At 50.9% G+C, this 19362-nt stretch overlaps 2 protein-coding genes across 2 annotated transcripts in view; both read left to right on the forward strand.

Annotated features, from left to right (window-relative positions):
• SAR1B (secretion associated Ras related GTPase 1B) overlaps positions 1 to 19362 on the forward strand; it is a 1003791-nt gene that overhangs the window by 45281 nt on the left and 939148 nt on the right. The gene's annotated exons all lie outside the window — the stretch shown is intronic.
• NEUROG1 (neurogenin 1) lies at positions 14125 to 15806 on the forward strand. The gene has a single exon (XM_050792868.1). The coding sequence runs from the start codon at positions 14409 to 14411 to the stop codon at positions 15120 to 15122; it is 714 nt and encodes a 237-aa protein (XP_050648825.1). The 5' UTR covers positions 14125 to 14408; the 3' UTR covers positions 15123 to 15806.

The raw sequence follows: 19362 nt of genomic DNA on the forward strand, positions 1-19362 counted from the left end.
GGTGCAGAGGTCTCCTCTGAGCACACATGATGTGATTCAGAGAGTCCCATGGGTGCATGCGTGACACAAAATCACCCTATGGAAGTCAGGTCTTCCCTATTCTGTCCACCAAGTCAGAAAACGTCCTCATGCCCCATGTGCACTTTGGACACACCCCATTTAGAAGCACACAGCTTCACAAATGTGGAGCAAATCACTCACACAGGCTTCATTCCTACCTTCAGACAGATTTGACTGGAGCTTCCCAGCTTCCATACGTCATGGCACGGCAGTCACTTTATCATTTAAAACACGTTAGATCTATGTCCACATTCAACGGCAAAACATACTGAGCACCTCTTATGTGGCAAACGTTGTTCTAGACATTGGGAACATGGGGTAATAAGCTAAACAAGGTACTGCCACCGTGTGGAATTCTCAGTTTAGTAGGAGAGGCAGACAAGGAACAGGTAAACAAATATATAAACTGCTCCCAGCTGACTTGCTAGTGGAGACAGTGTGAGGCGATGGGGGTGACTGCTGGGGCCAGAAGGGTGGCTTTGGCCAGGATCAGGAGGGCTTCTGAGACCAGATCTGGAGGCTGAGAAGGAGCAATACAGGGAGCACTCCAGGCAGGAGGAAGCACAAGTGCAAAGCCCCGGGGAGTGTGAAAGATGCAGAGAAGGCCAGTGTGCTGGAGCTCAGAGGACAAAGGAGGGAGGACCTGGAGACGAGGCTGAGATACCACCTTCCTCCCAGATGAGCAGGGGTCAGGTAATCCACAGCCTTACTAACCACACTTAAAATGAAGACACAGGGTATTCTAAGTGCAATGAAAAACTTCTGAAGGGTTTTAGGTGGGGAATTTAAGTGATCTTTTACCCAGAAAAAGTTGACTAAACAGCATGGCAATGCATGAATAAAAGAACTGAATGAACAACTCCTGAATCTATAAACATATGCTACCTAGGGTCTCTCGGTGTCAAGGTCATGCTGAGTTCTGCAAGAACATAGAGACAAGAAGCTCAGGACAGCCCACAAACTCTAGAACCATGAATGCCACACCAAACCGAATGTTCCCTCCACTGCTTGGAGTTCTCCGGGCCCCTCATAAACTCAGCCCACTGTGTGGGTAGGGAAACTAGATTAGGGAGCAGAGAGTTTAATATCACACATGGAGCTGACTCCCCAAGATCTCAGGTGAGGGCAGTGCTGCTCCCAGGATCCTGGAGATTTCCAGCTGGTCTCCAAGGCCCTGGAGGACGCCTTATACCCCTCCACCTCCCACACCCATCATCTCTTTTTGAGATTCAGAAGATGAGGCTCAAAAAGAGGTTTTCTCCAGGTAGCAGAGGGAACCCAGACCTCCCAATTCTCACCAAGATACCAGGAACAGAGACCAGCTCCAAACACCACAATGTCCCCTGTGTGCCCACAGTCAGGGCCCTTCCCCACAAGAGCAGCCAACTCGCAGACAAGCACAGACCTTCTCCAGCTTCTCCACAGAGCCCCACCCACCTCCACAGCTGAGGACTGCCCTCCCTCACAGAGTGGGACTGCAGTTTCCATCCCCACGGCCCCAGCACCTTGCTGGAGCTGGCCATAAAGCGGTTGTTCACATAAAGGGGCAGAAAGAGGAAGGTAAATGGTCAAAATTATGGGCACTGAAGCCAAAGAGCCCTGAGTTCCATCCCAGGCTCTGCTGCCTGCTGGCCCCATGACTTTGGACACGAGTCTTAACCTCCTCAAGCCTCAGTCTCCCCATATTTAAAAGGCAGACAAAAATACACCACTCACAGGTTTGTGTATAGATTTAATATAATCCACATACTGAGGGCTTAGCTGAGTGTCTCCCTCACAAAACTAGTTCACAAATAGTTTTTATACAAATCTGAATGGTGATGATGATGATGGAGTCAGGAAGTCAAGCAGGACTGACACTGGCGTTCCTGGTGCTCATGTAAACAGGCACCTGGGACATACTTGTTAATGCCAGAAAGAAGGAAGACTGGGATGCTCTAGAAAGATTCCTGTTTTTCTAAACAAAATTTTCTGCATAGCCCTCAAATTAGCAGAAAATCTGGTCCCGCTGGGTTCCCAGCACCCCTACCCCACCCTGCGCCAAACCTTAAGAGAGCCACCTCCCAGCTCCCACTCCAGGACACCTCTCTGGGTGGTAGCAGGTGTTGCGGTGAGAAGCTTGTGGTTTTGAGAGCTGGTATTGTCACCGCGGCAACTCCCCATTTCTCTCTCCCTCAGTGTCCAAAGAAGAGGCTAGGGGCGTCTGAGGGAGCACAAAGAGAATCGTGTGGCCAGGGCTTTGGCAGAGCTTCGTGACAACTAACTGTGGCCATGGGAGTGATCCGCAGCAATAAAGGCGTGGCCAGGGTTTCTATCTGCCCTTGCCCGACGCCCAGTGCCAGCAGGGGTAATTAGGGACCTCTCCTCCACAGATTATGGTGGCTCCATTTCCCATCCCGCTCCACTTTTGTCTCCTAAAGTTACACAACCACAGAATGAGTGAACAAACACCCAAGCAGCAAGCCCTCTTCCAGCTAAGGGCTAAGCACCCATCACAGAGGGCCTGGGGCTGCTGGTGCCAACTTGTGGGCCAACTCTCAGGTTATAGGAGGTGGAGTAATCCTGGAGAAGTGGTGCAACCCAACACCCCATGTCCTTCTCCCCTTAAGGTGAGGAAGGGCTATGTATGTGCATGCATATGTATCCACGCATGTCAGCACCCATGCAGGCATGAACACCTGGTGCCCATGCACAAATCCATTCCCTCCACAAATATCCTTTGAGCATCAACTGTACTCAAAGGATATGAATGATGATGGTGATGATGAGGAAGTCAAGAAGAGGGACTGACACAGAGCACTCTGGCCCTGGGCACTCCCAGTTGCAAACAGGCACCTGGAAAAACTTAGGCACTGCCAGGCACTGAGGGTACAGAAGAGGGTGGTGCAGAAGAGAAAGGGGTAGTCTGCGGGCAGCTGTGGAGGGGTCATCTTTGTAGACTCCACCCACAGACACCTTTTTTTCCCAGCACTTACTGTCATTGCTATTCCAATTCTAGTCATGTTGGGGCACTGGTGCCTCTCTATTGCATCCCCCACCCCCAGAAAGGGTTATTGGATTAATTCATTCCACTGTGACCTGGTTTACTTAGATTGATCATCAGTAATGTCCTTGTGTCCCCAGACTTTGGGTGAACCCACAGTGCCCAGAGCTGGAGCTGCAATTGGGAGCTGCCCCTCTTCCTTATATAAAAAGCAATGCCAGCTTTCTCTTTCTCACCAAGGAGCTGCTTTTCCCACTTTCCTCCTGTCCGCCTCACCTGGGTTTGTATCTTCTCCTCTCTCCTGTCCCCAGCTGCCCCAGGCCTGGCTGCCTGTCACCTGGTCCCTGCTTCTCTTTTACTAATTCTGCTTCAGAAATATTCCGTGAAGGGTTCATCCCGGCCCCAGTTAGCATCAGCGGGGCACTCAACGAAGTGAAATCTAAGCATTGTCATTAAGTGAGTATTTCATTCAGAATGTCCTTTTCTCTGTCCTCATCTCCCAGCATGGGATACAAAGAATGAGGGGGCAGCAAAGACCACCCCACTCAGCATATCCAGATTGTGCATACATTTTTTCCCAACACACACTGCTAATTTGTGATTAGATGTTGTGGCACTGCACCCACTCATGAGCCCCCAGGGTCAGGCAGCCCTAGGCTCATCGGGATCTACGTCCTTGTCCTCATGGCTGTCAGGCCCCAGCCAGAACACTGTCCTTCAGGGAAGTCGGAGTGGGCGGGGGTCCCCCCTTCACCCTCCCCCATCTCCACTTCAGATGCAAAGTGCACATATGGCTCATCTCCATCTTTGGGGGAGGTTCTGTCTAAAGTCCTCCCAAAGATTCAGATTGTATGACAAATCACGTTCTAGACTATCACGGGCAAGAAAGGACCCAGGCATTTGCATCATTACCCCCAGACAACAGCTTCATTAGGCTGAAAGGGAGGTTTGCAGCCTCTCGAGCTCCGCCACTGACCTGGGCCTCTCACTTCCCCATTGTCTGTAGGCTCCAAGGCTCTCGCTCCAAACCATATGGTCCATTTGGGCATCTCACACTGCCTTCCAGGGAAAGCAGGCGTTGGGAAGCACTTGGGGCAAGTCAGAGGCCTGCCGCAAGATCCAGGTGTAAACTTGTCCCAAAGTGTTGTCAGATTGGGCCAGAAGAGAAGAACCACCAGCGATTAGAGAAGGCTGAACCTTCCAAAGCAGTGTGTGGGTCCAGGAGGAGGGGAGGAAGGGTCCTGTGCCAGAGGGCAAAGGAATTAAGAGCCTCGGTATTTGACCCCTCAGAGAGCAGGTGGCCTGTTGGCTCCATGAGTCTGACAGCATGTTAGCATGGAGACCCTGGGGTAGCAGTGCTCATGCTAAGTCCACCTCTCCTCACCCTGGCCCACTCGTGGGCCCAAGTATTTGGAGATTTCTCAGGGGTCCCCAGATTACAGACATTTCTCCCCTGAAGCCCATAAGCAGATGCACATTCTGGCCGCTGGAGTGTGCGGTCGCCATTCCCCTTCTCTAGTCCCCAAGACCCTGACAACCTTAAAAACCAGATTGTCCCTGAGGATACGCATGTGTCCAATTTAAAGGGGATTTTGGGGGCAGGGCGGGGAAAGCCACCTCAGCCTCTATCTCTTCAAAATCCCACCACTTTGAAACTCCATTTTGCTCCAAGCCTTTGCAAGATTCCAAACACTTGGAATTAACCCGGAGGCCACCGCCATCCCCAAGCAGCCACAGGGGCCTGGTTTCCCTGGGAGAGAAACTATCCAGAGCATGCCCTGGCCCCCGGTGGCCCTGAGGCCAGGAGCCCTGGGAGGGCACTCCAGGGAAGGAATTCGTCCTGATCTAGAAATGGGCAGGTGCGGACCTCGCGGATGTTTCTTTAAGAGCAGGGAAAGGAAACAGCACTTCTACCCCGCCAACGGGGCGGATTAGGGCCAGGATTAACATTTTAAACTCGACCAGACTTTCTGACTCAAAGATTTTCTCTGGTTAATCGTATTACTATCCCTGGGATTACTGCTTTACTCTCTGCAAAACAGATTCTAAAATCAAATTGATTAAAGTTCCCTCCTGTCTTCTCTTTACTCCTTTTGGGGCGTAGGGGGAGAGGCTGTAGCTTCTTAAGGAGACGACTTTTAAAATCGAATCTCACTTCGCATTTCTCTCCTTGTCCCTCCTCTGCTTCCAAGCCAGGCGGGGGTAAGAAGACTGGCTGGCGACACGATTCCTTTTTTCCCGCCCACGTCAGTTCCTAGTTCCTGGTAATTTATCCCATATTAAAACTTCTTTAAGTAAGAATGGACAAGCATCAGCACCTGCTATGCAAATGTGGCCAAATCCAGCCCGGGCCGCGAGGCGTGCGCGCCCGCCCGACCGCGAGCGGCCATTCAGCGCTCCCAAGGCGCCTGCTCTACTCTTCATATGGAAACCCGGCCGGTCCCGACAGATTGCGGCGGGGAGGGGCGGGGGCCAGAATGCCCTCCCAGCCTCGGAAGGCGCCCGGATGGGACTATCTGCACCTCTCTCTCCAGTGGGTTGTTTTCAGCCATACTCCATTCTTCCAGCCATCTTTGTTGTTTCCTTAACGAACGTCCCATATTAGTGCCAATGCCCATTTTGCCGGATTTCCCTCCAGAATGCAACCTTATTATTCTCCATCCCAGCTCTTCCGGAGCGGTGGCAGTTTTGTTGTTTTGTTTTGTTTTGTTTTGAGACGGGGTTTCGCTCTTGTTTCCCAGGCTAGAGTGCAGTGGCGCGATCTGGGCTCGCTGCAGCCTCCGCCTCCCGGGTTCCAGCGATTCTCCTGTCTCAGCCTCCCGAGTAACTGGGATTACAGGCGTACGCATGGTGGCAGTTTTCTAAGCGTAACAACTTTCCCACCACTTTTATGCAGGTACGCTGGTCACCAAGGAGTGTAGGACCTTGCCCCGAGGGTCCCAGGAATGTGGATGGGGTGGGGTAGATCGTCATAGCAGGCCCCAAATCCGTGTCAGGGGCTCGGGAGCCTGGCGCACTCTCCGCCTGCAGCCAGGTGGAGGAGGCAGGCCGGGTGCCGGCGCGGCCGCGGTCGTCCCGCCGGATAACAAGGATTAGTGCGTTGGGGACGTTTGAAGCCCTGTCTGTGCTCACGTGGCTGGAGGCCGCAGCGCGGTCGCCTCTCGTGCGGCCCTAATCCTCTCACGCGGCTCCGGCGGCGAGCCGGCCCCGTCGGGGAACTGGGACTTGCTGGCCCAGAGTCCCGGCTCTCGCTCCACGCGGGCGCGGGGTCAGAGTGCCCACGCGGCAGTGCCCACGCGTCCCCCAGCGCGCCCCGCCGAGTTCTCCGAGGCACCGGCGGTAGGAAGAGCCACGGCGCTAGGGTCATTTGCTCAAGACTCGGGGGGAAGTCCCCTTCTTCCAGCCCAGGAGCCTTTATTTGTGGCTGCATAAAAGAAATCCAGAAACGCCTGGTCTCCCCTGCCGGAGCAAAACCCAAGCGGCGGCGGCGGCGGCGGCAAGGGTGGGGGCGCAGCCGGCGTCCCAAAGAGATGCAAAGTGATAAATACATTGTTTAGAGGCCGCCTGCTCGGTCCGTCCCTTGGGGGCATAGAAAATGAGGCGCTTTCCTCCCCCTTTAACTCGAGGGGAGTACTAATAATTCATGTATGTTATAATTCTTCACTGCCCCTAGGTAGTCTGGGAAAACTGGAAGAAAAGAAAATGCCAGAAAGTTATGGTAAAACTTAAGATGCGGCCGAAGTCGCTTTCTTTGCCCCTGCTGCGAGTGTTTGAATAAGAAGAATGCTCCTGGACTGTAACAAGCAAAAAGAATGAAGAAGACAAAAGATTTCCAGAAAAAGGTTTAGCTGGAAGACAAGGCAAGTGAAACTGAAAGGAGAAAAAAAGCATTTACAATGGAACAATAAGTGTACTAATCGCTTTGATATATTATACAAGCCCAAAGACCCAAAACATTGTGTAATTATTTATAAATGACTTCTCCACTCCTGTGTATAATGCAGAGGAAAGAATAAAACTGCAGGCTACTCTCTAAACTATTTCTAAATAGACCTGGTTCAAAAGAAGGCAGAAGTGTTTGAAATAAAATAATTAATGGTGGATTTTATGGTTGTCTCATTAAAACATTTTAATTACTACAAACAAAATGCATTTGTGTTTGAACCCAACATGAATTTATGTAGCTGAGCGTTAAGGTAGAGAAAAGCAAAAAGAAAACACTTAGCAATTTTTGTGTTTATTTTTGAATTCTTTCCATAAACCAATAGTCAGATTCCATTAGGATATGTTTCACTGTGACTTCTTTTGTACACACAGAAGAAAACACCCTCACACAGTTTTCCCACACTTGACTCACAAGCATCCAGGGATGTGGGAGGGCAGGGGGATGTGTTTGTAATCCCTAGTAAAGACCTTCTTAAGAATTCAAAAACATGAAGCTGGCAAAAATGAAACTGCTCAGGAAACTTCACCCTGGCTTTAGCAACTTCGTGTGGCAGGTGCAGCCTGGCTTTGGGGAGCTAAACCTAGTGACAGCAACAGCGGGGCTAAGGTTTGGGTTTTTGTTTTTATCTGAGTGCAGAAGATTTAACTTCAAGAGCTCTAAGAGAACCAAACTCAGAGGCTCTGAAAGTGAGTCTGGAAGGATTCACAGCTTCTAGCAGCTGATGTGAAAATGACTCCAGGCCTCATTGCTGAGGAGAGGTGGGGCAATCACCTCCACCTGCCCCCTCTTCAGTTCAGGGCCTGCACCCTCCCTCGTGGGCCCTCCCTGCACAAGTGTGCACACCCCCGTCGCTTCCCCCACTCGCCTTTGGGCACAAAAAGGACATTGTTTCACCCAAGACTGGCCCTAACCACAAACGCACTTCAAACTTTGGCCAGCCCAAGCACATGCTGTCCCCCAACACCAGTGCAGGCTAGAGAATCTCAATCAAATTGGACAGATGCTTGTGGAAACAATGTGTTTGGCTGCAGAATTGCCCGGTGTCATTTGGGGAGGCATTTCGGACACAGCACAGAATAAAGGAGAGGTGTGCCGGGGCTTCTGCTGGAGCCCAGGACTCATCCCACGTGTAGGCAGATTGCACTCCACCAAACCTATCAGTAGACAATGCTGAGGAATATTCAAGCCGACATCTCCGAATTGGGAAATGCATACAGACGGCACTGTATTTAGCAGGGCAGGGGCCGAGGGGGCCTCCACGGATTTCTAGAAACCATGGATAATTTGCCATTTTCCTTGCTCTGTCACTGAAAGACCCCTCTGTTTCCCCCGTCCTGCCTCGTTTCCCCCCTCCCTTTTGCCCCCCTTCCACAACTGTCATGGGTCATCAGTAAAGAAAATAGGGAATTGTTTCTCTTTTCCAACCCCACCCTTTTTCTCTTATATGGAAGCCCAACTGCATATCTTCGGGTGTACTTGATGCACTGAAAGGAACCTGTGCGCTCTGTGTCCAACCTCATCATTCATCCTTTCCTCTTGAGGAACTGCATCTTTTTTCTTCCTTTTTTTCTATAAAGATAACATTTTCTTTCTAAAATGCCACCCACAAAACCAATGCAACTGCCTCCTAGATAGCTACAGAAAGAAAATCATCATCGAAGTCAAGCAGTCTTGTTTACGAAGGGTGGCCCTCTCCACAACTTCACTTTCTGTAAAATTCCCCATCAAGGACCGCTGTAGATATCAGCATTGCCCAATGCCCTTGCAAATTCGGTGCAGTGCACTGACTGCCCTGTCCCCAGTACGTGAGTGGCTGAGTAAGGTGCCCACAACATTCCCTTCTCTTGTCATAAGCTGCAGCTGCCAGTTCATATGTACTGTAAAAAACAACTTTGCTTTGAAACCCCACAAAGCTCAGGTCTACATGAAAGTGCCACTGCACTCTTGAAATTAATATTCTATCTAACCCATTGGAGGGGACAGAGAATAATCAATCTGAGCTAAAACAATTTAGGAAGGAAAGTATGAAATGTGATGGTGTCCCCTTCCCCTCAGCCTCTTCAGATTATCATGTCAGTACTTGTTATTACAGGACACGAACCGACCAGTCTAGTTCCTGTTACAGCATCTCTCAACCCCAGGTTGAAGTGTTTCTGAAAACCAGAAGGGAGGCTATCTGACTCAGCCTCGCATTCACAAAAGGGCTGGAAGGCTATGGACACTAACTCCAAACGAGGTCATACACATGGTCACTGAGACACTGACAGGGTGGAGGAAGATTCTCCATCACAAATTCCAATCTGAATCCATCCCTGGATCTCCATGCCTACAGGCACTATAGTTTGATGGTCACTTTAAAATCCTGAAATTGCCCTGTGAACAGCACAGACTCCTTTGTATTTTTGTGAACCACATTGATTTATTATTTGTAAATGTTTATAATTTACCACCATTTCTCCCCTATTTTGGCCTTTCTTTATTAAAAAATAATAATAAACCAAGTCTCTCAAGACCCTGGAAGCATCCAACGCCTTGCTCCACCCTGAGAGTCCCTCCCTCTCATCTCCGAAGAAAGCTGTTTCTTCATCAGTGTGTTGATGCCAGAAAGGTCTTCTTGATGATGAAGTAAAATCACCTCCCTGCTGGTCTCACCAGGGTCTTGAGTCAGATCCCTAGGGCTGCCTGGAACAGGTGTGCCCTTGGAGCTCCTCTTAGCTGTCACATAAATGTACCTGACCTGTTTCAAGAGCTGAGGCAAGCACAGGATAGGAGAGTGGTTGCTAATGCAAGATATCGATTCTAGTGTGAATAAATTGGCTCTAGGTATCAGTCAATAGTGATTTCAGCATGTGCTCCAGAGGTTCTGATTCAAGGGGTATGGGGTAGGGACCCTCACCATCACTACTACCGCAGGTGACCACAGTGTAAGAAGCTCCAGCTTAATCCTTAGTCCCTTGAAACATGTGCCCCACCTTGGAACATCTGCCTACCCTCCCCAATCCAGCAGATTGGCAGCTGGATGTCTCACACATCAGGCAGAACACCTGATGCAGTGCTCACCATGGTGACGCCTGCTGTCGTTGGATTTATTACACGCCCCCATCACCTTCTATTGTACTCTGAGAATATTGTACTCATGTACTAGGCTTGGAAGGCTTCAAGCGGCAGGAGAAACCTTCATCTTCCCTGGCAAGCATGCGCATCCTTCTAACTGTGGCCTGGCCTTTTTCTCTTGAGGAGAGGCTCTGAGCCTCTTTAAGCTGCCCCTTCATTCTCATCCTGCCAGGGCTCAGCTCCATCCTCAGTAGATCACTTATAGGAGGGCCCCTACAGATGTACTTATAAAAAGCACAAGAGGTAGGCACTAACAGCCAAAAAGGAGCCGCAACATGCCCTGCCCAAGAGCCAGGAGCAGGCAGGGCAAGGCTTGGATGCTTGCCTGCTGAGCTCTCTAAGGTTCAGGAAAAGGAGGGAAGCATGGCAGGAGAAAGCACAGACCTACTACTAGCTCATAAGGTGGCTCTGGACATATTTGACAAGGTGCCCTCTCTGGACAGGTGTAGCCCATGTCAGGGTGCATAGTTTGGCGGGTGGTAGAGAGGCTAGATTTCAGCCCTTACTTGCCCCCTCTACCAGATGTCCTTGTACAGTGAATGACTAGAACAACTTTAACAGCCTTACTCAGAGAAAGCAGCAAGAGGAGGAGGAGACGGAATGGAATGAGGAAGGCCGCCATGGCCATTCAAGGGCCACCACAACTGCCCCCTTATTCTTTTTCCACTGAGTTCACCCAGAAGCCCTATCCTCCAGACCAGTCCCCACATAGCCACCATAGTAACTCCCTCTCTTTCCTTAAATTGTCTATTCACGTCCTATCCATCCTTCAAGGCCTTTGTGAGCCCCCTACTCTGCCAAGAAGCCTTCCCTTTGGGAGGTGCACAACACTCTTCAGATCTGCTCCCTTAATAGGTCCTTAACACCTCTCTAGTCCTAATGCCACATCTCCTCTCCTTTAGGACTATAGGCCTGCTTCACACTCCACAAAGCACCTGGCACAGGGCAGCATGCAGTAGGCTCTCAGTGTGTATTTGTTGATTGATTGTGATGGAAGAACGTAGAGTGGAGGCTGAAAGGACTCCTGAGTCTGGCCTAGTTTGACCACCAGAGATCCCTGGGGTAACCCGGAAAAAAGACCACCCCATCTCCCACCTCAGTTTCCCATGTATGAGGTGCAGTGGATAGATGAATAATTTCCAAAGATTCTGCTGGCACTGAACCCTGGCTTGCAAGACTCAGAGCCCATGATCCCCATCAGCCAGGTTTATCACCCCTATCACCCCAGTGTCCAGCACAGTGCCTGGCCCAGCACAGGTAATCAACATAGCCAATGGATTACTTCAAAATAATACAAGGCTAAGTCTCTATGCTTCAGCAACCTGAGGATTTAACTTGGTGTTTTATTTATGAAACCACAGACACTAATCCTGGCCATCTGAAGCAGAAAAGCCTCATGAACGTAAGGCCCACCATGGGAGGGCTCATGCAATCAGTGGGAAGGCTGGAGAACCAGGCTCAAAAAACAGACGGAAGCAGGGCAGGCCCTGGGAGGAGTTCAGACAGGATGTCCACTGGTTCCTGGTCACCTCTTCCACCACTGGTCACTGGCTGTCCCAGGTTGTTGCCCCATGACACAAGTGAACTCCGGACTGTCACCAGCTCTGAGCCTAAACTGCAAGTGGGGCAGCCAGTTGCCTGTACTAAAATCTTTTGGCCACACCCTAATTGCTAGGAATGGGGAATGGGTTCTCATACATTCAAATTTCTCAACAGGAAAGCTCTACAGGTACCTCTCAGCCAAAAAAGTGACACTGGCCAAACCAATTCTCTCCTTCAGGAATTTGGAAAAGCGTTTGTTGTAGTAGGTTGAAATAGTGGGCCTCTGTAAGATGTGTCCACCCAGAACCTCAGAATGGGATGTTATTTGGAATAAGCATCTTTGCAGATATAATTAAGGCAAGGGTTGCAAGACTAAGTCATCCTGGATTAGCTGGGCCCTAAATCAAATGACAAGTGTCCTTATAAGAGACAGAGAAGGAGAAGACACAGAGGGGAAGGACATGTGAAGAAAGGAGGCAGAGATTGGAGTGACACAGCTGCCAATCAATGAACGGCAAAGATGGCCAGGAGCCACCACTAGAAACTGCGAGAGAGGCATGTCACAGATTTTCTCTCAGAGCCTCCGAAAAGGAGCCATCCCTGCCAACACCTTGATTACAGACTTCTGGCCTCCTGAACTGTAAGAGAATGAACTTCTGTTGCCTTAAACCACCCAGTTTGTGGAATTTTGTTGTGGCAGTCCAAAGAAAGGAAGCTGACACAAGGAGAGAAACGAAGGGAGGGTATATGTGTGTGTGTGTGTGTGCAGAGAGAGGACCCCTGGGCTCCTGCTGGTTTACACAAGTCCTCAAAGCCCTTGGGTTCTTGAGAGGCTCCTGTGTCCATCCAACAACTGCCCTTTCCTGAGTGAACTGGTTGAAGCCACTTTCTGTGACTTCTAATAAATCTCAAGCCCTTACATATGACTGTGTCCTAGCCTTCCACCTAAGTCAAGGGTACATGCAGGGTGCAGTGGCAGAAGGGGACAGCTGGGCAGAGTCCCCTGAGCCAGAAGGCAAGCGCTGGTCAGTGAGCCAAGGTGGGCACTGCCACTACACAGCTCCCTTTCTCAAAGGTGCCAATCCCCCCTCCCCCCTGCAAAGAGTCAGCTGGGATCTCAGGGCAGCAGGCCAGGCATCTGGCCTGAGGCTACCACCTGGATATCAGGGGAGGGGGCAGGCACTTTGCTGAAAGCTGCTCATTTTGTTTTTAATACCCTCATCCTATAATCCAGTGCTGTCCCTTACTATTTATCTCCCAAGTACAAAGTCGGGCGATGTCTGGGCCTCTGTGGTTCCTGGGTGAGTGTAGGCGACGAGAGAAAAGTGACTCCTGACATGCAGAGGGAAGACCTGCTAGAATAGGCGAGTTTAAGACACCAAAGGTACGAAGGGGTTTGGAGGAAAGGGGTTCCACTGTGCAACTGCTGCCCTCCACGGGCCAGCTCTCTCTCGGGCCAGGGAAGTTGAATCCCCTGGCTGGCCCGCCCTGAAGAGGGCCACAGAGGCTGCAAGCAGGGCTGCAAGAGACGGTATGCAACGGATTTCTCCGGGCATGGGGCAGGCAAGGTTTCAGGAACTCTGGAGAAAAGGAAATTCTCATACTTCTGTTACCTTAAGAATCTTGGGGTGACTGTTAGGGGCAGAGGTGCGGAGTAGGGTGAAGAAGGGAAGGGTGAGACCAAGACTCAAGGCAACCTGGGAAATCACCCGATCATCTTTTCCACTCTCCTTTTCGCACTCCCCAGATGAAGGTCAAAAGATTCTTTCCCGTTTCTTTATCAACCTGAACGGAGCAGCGACACTTATCCTTGCCCTGCGCCCCGTGCCTCTGGCATGGCCACTCTCCATTCTATTAGAAAATTATTTTCACCCTGTTCAGCGACTGCTGCACATTTAGTGTTCCACGAACATTATCTCTGATCACCCTCCACAGGGTAAACTTGTGTCTCATTTTACAGATGGGGAAAGCAACGCTCAGGGAAGTTAAATTACTCGTCCAAAGTCACGCAACCACTCAGCAGCCGGAGAGGGGATGCGAACCCAAACTCCAAGTCCCTTCCAGGTTTCCGCAATTCACTGGGCGGCTCACATTTTCGCGCTCGTGCCCCGCCTCCCCGTCCCACCCCAGCGAGGGGCGCCCAGCCCGCCTCGAGAGGAGCGTGCCTCGGCCGCTAATCGCGCGCCGCCCCCGCCTCCGTTTCACTGCCTGGAGACGCCCTGGCCAGCTTAGCCCGAGCCGACTCCCGGGGCCGCGCGACGCCGCCGATTGGCCGGCAGTAATTACGGGCACACTCCGGGTGGGGGAGGGGCGAGGGCGGCCTCCCGCGAGCATAAATTATGCAAATACCCAGGCGCTGCACGGGGATGACCTGCCGCCTCGCTCCATTCACCCGGGCTGCCGCGGGGGCGGAGGTGGCAAAGGAGGGGGGCGCCCATTGTTGCGCCGGGTACTTAAGGGGTCCTGAGGCCAGTCGTGTGCCACACTCGGTCCTCACACGAGCTGATCTGATCGCCGGCGACATCACTCGGGAGACCGGTCGGGCGCGTGGTCCCTGCAGGCGAGGCGAGGCGAGGCGAGGAGGCGAGGCCAAGTTCTCCGTGCGCCCCTGCACCCTTCCAGGCTCTCGCACCTGCAACTGGCAAAGAGTAACAACCCCAGGCTGTTGGGAACGTAAGTGCGCCCTGGCGGCCCTGCCCTCAGTCCGGGCTGCAGCGCTCTGAGCGACTTTCTATCTGTCCGTCGGTCCTGCACAGCGCAACGATGCCAGCTCCCCTTGAGACCTGTATCTCCGACCTCGACTGCGCCAGCAGCAGCGGCAGTGACCTGTCCGGCTTCCTCACCGACGAGGAAGACTGTACCAGACTCCAACAGGCAGCCTCTGCTTCGGGGCCGCCCGTGCCAGCCCGCAGGGGCGCGCCCAATATCTCCCGGGCGTCTGAGGTTCCAGGGGCACAGGACGACGAGCAGGAGAGGCGGCGGCGCCGCGGCCGCACGCGGGTGCGCTCCGAGGCGCTGCTGCACTCGCTGCGCAGGAGCCGGCGCGTCAAGGCCAACGATCGCGAGCGCAACCGCATGCACAACTTGAACGCGGCGCTGGACGCACTGCGCAGCGTGCTGCCCTCGTTCCCCGACGACACCAAGCTCACCAAAATCGAGACGCTGCGCTTCGCCTACAACTACATCTGGGCTCTGGCCGAGACACTGCGCCTGGCGGATCAAGGGCTGCCCGGAGGCAGTGCCCGGGAGCGCCTCCTGCCGCCGCAGTGCGTCCCCTGCCTGCCCGGTCCCCCAAGCCCCGCCAGCGATGCAGAGTCCTGGGGCTCAGGTGCCGCCGCCGCCTCCCCGCTCTCTGACCCAAGTAGCCCCGCCGCCTCCGAAGACTTCACCTACGGCCCCAGCGAGCCTGCTTTCTCCTTCTCAAGCCTGCCCAAAGACTTGCTCCACACAACGCCCTGTTTCATCCCTTACCACTAGGCCCTTTGTAGACACCATTACTTTCCCTCTCCCATAGTCAGCAGGCAATAGACGGGGCCCCAGCTGCCGCCTCGGGACCCCCTTTCCAGGCGGAGGGAGGAAGCGGGAGCTTTAAAGCTGTCGGGGATACCTGAGCCGCTTGTTAGGTCGCCGCACACTCGCTGCGGCTGCCTCCTGGTCTGTTTCTCCAGCCCTCAGCCCCGGGCCCCTCCTGCCCGCCCCTAGACGGCCTTTCCTTTTGCACTTTCTGAACTCCACAAAACCTCCTTTGTGGCTGGCTCAGAACTGACCCCAGCCACCACTTCAGTGTGATTTAGAAAAGGGACAGATCAGCCCCTGAAGACGAGGTGAAAAGTCAATTTTACAATTTGTAGAACTCTAATGAAGAAAAACGAGCATGAAAATTCGGTTTGAGCCGGCTGACAATACAATGAAAAGGCTTAAAAAGGAGAGACAAGGAGTGGGCTTCATGCATTATGGATCCCGACCCCCACCACTGCAGGCTCGCTCTAGGAAGAACTGGAGACTCTTGCTTAGCTATTCAGGCACAGGGCTGGAGAGTACTTTAATTTATTCAAGATGCTTCATTCATATGAAAATGTATTTTTGTACATAAAGAGTTTATTATGAGCTATCAAAGTTTACATTTTTGTACTGCAGATGCTTCATGTAAATAAAAACTAAGAAAAAAATAAGTCACCAAGTTTCTTGCCTAATATTAGTGTCTCTGGGGCTTTTCTTGCTTTTCCCTGGTGGCTCAACCACTAAAGTGAAACACTATCCCCACTCACCTCCAAAGCCTCCATTCCTGTTTCAAAAACAATTAAAAAATAAAACGCACCTGATTTCCACCAAGAAACGGATACAGACACACTAGGGCATTTGGGATCTATCATTCCTTTCACCTTGTAAACACAAGAGAGATCTTTCAGGCTCCCCATAAGCCAATTAAGACTTTTTAGTAGGGAATTAGCCCCGGATCTGCAGCTACCTGTTGAGGTAGGGGCAGTGGGAGAGTCTTTCTTTTGAGGAACTCCACATCAGCTGGCTCTGTGTTTCAAAGAGAGGGGATTAAAAAGATCAATACAGTGTGACCACTGGTTAGGAAATCCCAGTGACAGGTGGGCCTAGGCTAGGCAAGCAGAAGGGTCCACTCTTGTAACAGTCTATTTAGAGGGGGAAATTAATTTGTAAACAATGCCTCCAAATTGTTGTCCATTGAGGCTGGGTTCACCCTGGCTGTGAGATGTGGGATGAATCATGCTGGTGTGGTGTCCTGAGTGGGGTGTGTAGCTGCCTAAGATTGTGAGCTAGAGTTCCTGCATTCTCCTCAACTCCCATCCCCCCAACACACACACACACTTAACACCCGCTGTGGCCCATAGTGATGGGGAAGGGAGGGGCACACAGAGGGATGGCTTGGGTGCAGGGCTTCCTCAGCCAGGCCTCAGGGGCAATAGCTAAAGCTTTCATTTGATGCCAGAGAAATCAGCTGCCCAAACTCAGTGGGGATTTTTCTGGCTGCAGTGTGTTTGTCTGTTGTCTGACAATTAGCTAACAGCATCGGCTAGTAGCAGTTTTTGTTTTAAAATTTTAGAATGTGGGTAATTACAAGATGTAGTTCCTAAAATGCTTTTACTGACTTTCCTCAGCTCACAAGTTACTCTGTGTTGTTAAGACCAGATCTCGGCCAGGCACGGTGGCTCATGTCTGTAATCCCAGCACTTTGGGAAGCCCAGGCATGTGGATCACTTGAGCTCAAGAGTTCAAGACCAGCGTGGACAACATGCAAAAGTTAGCCATCGTGGTGGTGTGTACCTGTGGTCCCAGCTACCCAGTAGGCTGAAGAGGGAGAATCACCTGAGCCCAGGGAGGTAGAGGCTGCAGTGAGCCCTGATGGCACCACTGCATTCCAACCTGGATGACAGAATGAGACCCTGTGTCAAAAAAAAAACCAAAAACAGGTCTTTTTTTCCACTGGATTCTTCTTTTCATGAATATAGTGATTTAGTGGCAAGGATGCAGGGGAAGGTGGGAATGGGTTCAGGAAAATGTGTCCTGAACACAAAGTTGGTACAGTGAATGATATTTATAGAGAAAATATATTTGTTTAGGAGGCACATAGAAGCAGAGGGCCAGAGTACAGTCACTGATAGCAGGTTCTACTTATGGAAGCATTTTCCCTCCTCACATGTTATCATGGTGAGTTGGATCCACAGATCCATACACTAGGTCCCTGAAGGCATCACTAAGCCCAGCTATTGGCAAGGCACCCTCCTTCAGATACAAAGGCTACTTTGTAGAAGGTTCTGGAAAGTTGAATGCCTTCTCTAATATCCCCAGAGAGACAAAGTCATTCAAGAAAATCTTCAAACCTCTTCTGCTAAAAGCTCCAAGGAAAAAGTCGTGTTTCTAAAATAACCAAGCCCAGGGTCTCACTCTATTGTCTGTCTCAGAATTGATTCACTTGACTAGTTTTGTGTTTTCTGTTTTCCTAGCGCAAATAACAAAATGGTCTGCATCAGATTTTCTGCTCTCCCATGCATAGGTTGCTTGGAAGTGATGCCCTCTAGCTTTCTGAAGGGCCCAGGCCAGATTCAAGAAGGGCAAGTCTCCTATGGAGAGTCCAACTGTAACACTGGCACACATGTCTGGGACAAGGGAAGAGAACAACAGATTGTGTACTGATTATTGTCCAAGATCCTAGGGGAAAGCACTGGCAAACAGCTGCAGCAGGAGCTTGGCCTCATACAGCTGCATATGTGCAGCACTGGAAGCAGTAGGGAAGACCTTTACCACTGAGACTGAACATAGCAAATTGTATCCTCAAGTTTGTTGCCACAGTAGGGTCACAACTCAATATGTAGAGATGTAAGACCCAGAGCACCTTTCCAGGACGCAGAGCACCTTTCCAAAAAGAAAAGTCTTTAACAACATCATTGGTGGGGGGCATCTCTACTCCCACCAGTTAATACTATTCTTCTAAGGAAGTCAGCATATATGTGCAGCTCTTGGAGTTCTCAAATAGGGGAAAAGAAGAAAAGTGATTAAAAATGCTTATCCCCACCTCAGGGAGCTCTTTCTTCCTGCAGCAAACTCTCATTCATCCACAAGCCACCTGTGGAGGTAGGGGGTGGGGTAGGGGATCAGGGGGTGAGGTGGGAGTAAGAGAAGAGCAGGCAAGTTACTAAAATTTCCTACACAATGATAGAACATAGACCTCCCTGCTGACAGCCATGTCTCTATCCTCCACATAGTCTTCCACTAAGCAACCAGCAGGCACTTCAGAAGGCTTCTTCATTCTCTATCTTTATCTCTACATTTATTTTTGCCCGGTTTAACATATGTATTTGTTTGTTTTTGTTTTTGTTTTTGAGACAGTCTTGCTCTGTTGTCCAGGCTGTAGTGCTATGTCATGAGCTCGGCTCACTGCAACCTCCGTTTCCCAGTTTCAAGCAATTCTCCTGCCTTACCCACCCAAGTAGCTGGGATTACAGATGCGTACCACCATGCTTGGCCAATTTTTTCTACTCTTAGTAGAGACAGTGTTTCACCATGTTGGCCAGACTGGTCTCGAACTCCTGACCTCAGCTGATCCACCTCCCTCAGCCTCCCAAAGTGCTCGGATTACAGGCATGAGACACCACACCCAGCCAACACATATATTTCTATACACTGCTTCCAAGACTTTGTGAAAGCAGGCAAGGGAAGATTAGGATGAACTAGTAAAATAAAGATTCCACCCATTCTCTTATTTCTTTAATGACTCTTTATCAAGCCCCTACTATGTGCTGAGCACCTTTCTAGCACTGCAGTAACCAAGACAGACAAAGTTCTTGGCCCAAAGGAGCTTTCATTCTAGTGGGGAAAGGCAAAATAAATTTATGAAAGACTGGGTAAGTTCTGAGGAGAAAAAATAAAGTAAAAGAAGGTGACTCTGGAATGCCAGAGTGGGAGAATGGTCGCTCTTTTAGAAAAGGTAGTCAAGGAAGGTCTTTGAATGTCGTTACATTTAAGCAAAGGAATAGATGAAGACAGGGAGTGGGGAAGTCATGCCAGTATCTCAGGTGAGGGGAGCATCCCAGGGAGAAGGCCCAGCAAGGGGAAAGCCCTGGCCATGCAGCATATTACAGGGACAGCAAGGAGGCTGACATGGCTGGAACAGAGAGCATGCCATTGGCAAGGATGGACAGAGAGATGGTGATATCATTTAACTGTGTCCCCACCCAAATCTCATCTT

The sequence above is a fragment of the Macaca thibetana genome, chromosome 6, assembly GCF_024542745.1.
Source record: "Macaca thibetana thibetana isolate TM-01 chromosome 6, ASM2454274v1, whole genome shotgun sequence".
NCBI lineage: Eukaryota > Metazoa > Chordata > Mammalia > Primates > Cercopithecidae > Macaca > Macaca thibetana.

What these genes read in the sequence shown, in the direction of transcription:
- NEUROG1 (XM_050792868.1), top strand. Translation starts at nt 14,409, where the DNA reads ATGCCAGCTCCCCTTGAGACCTGTATCTCCGACCTCGACTGCGCCAGC.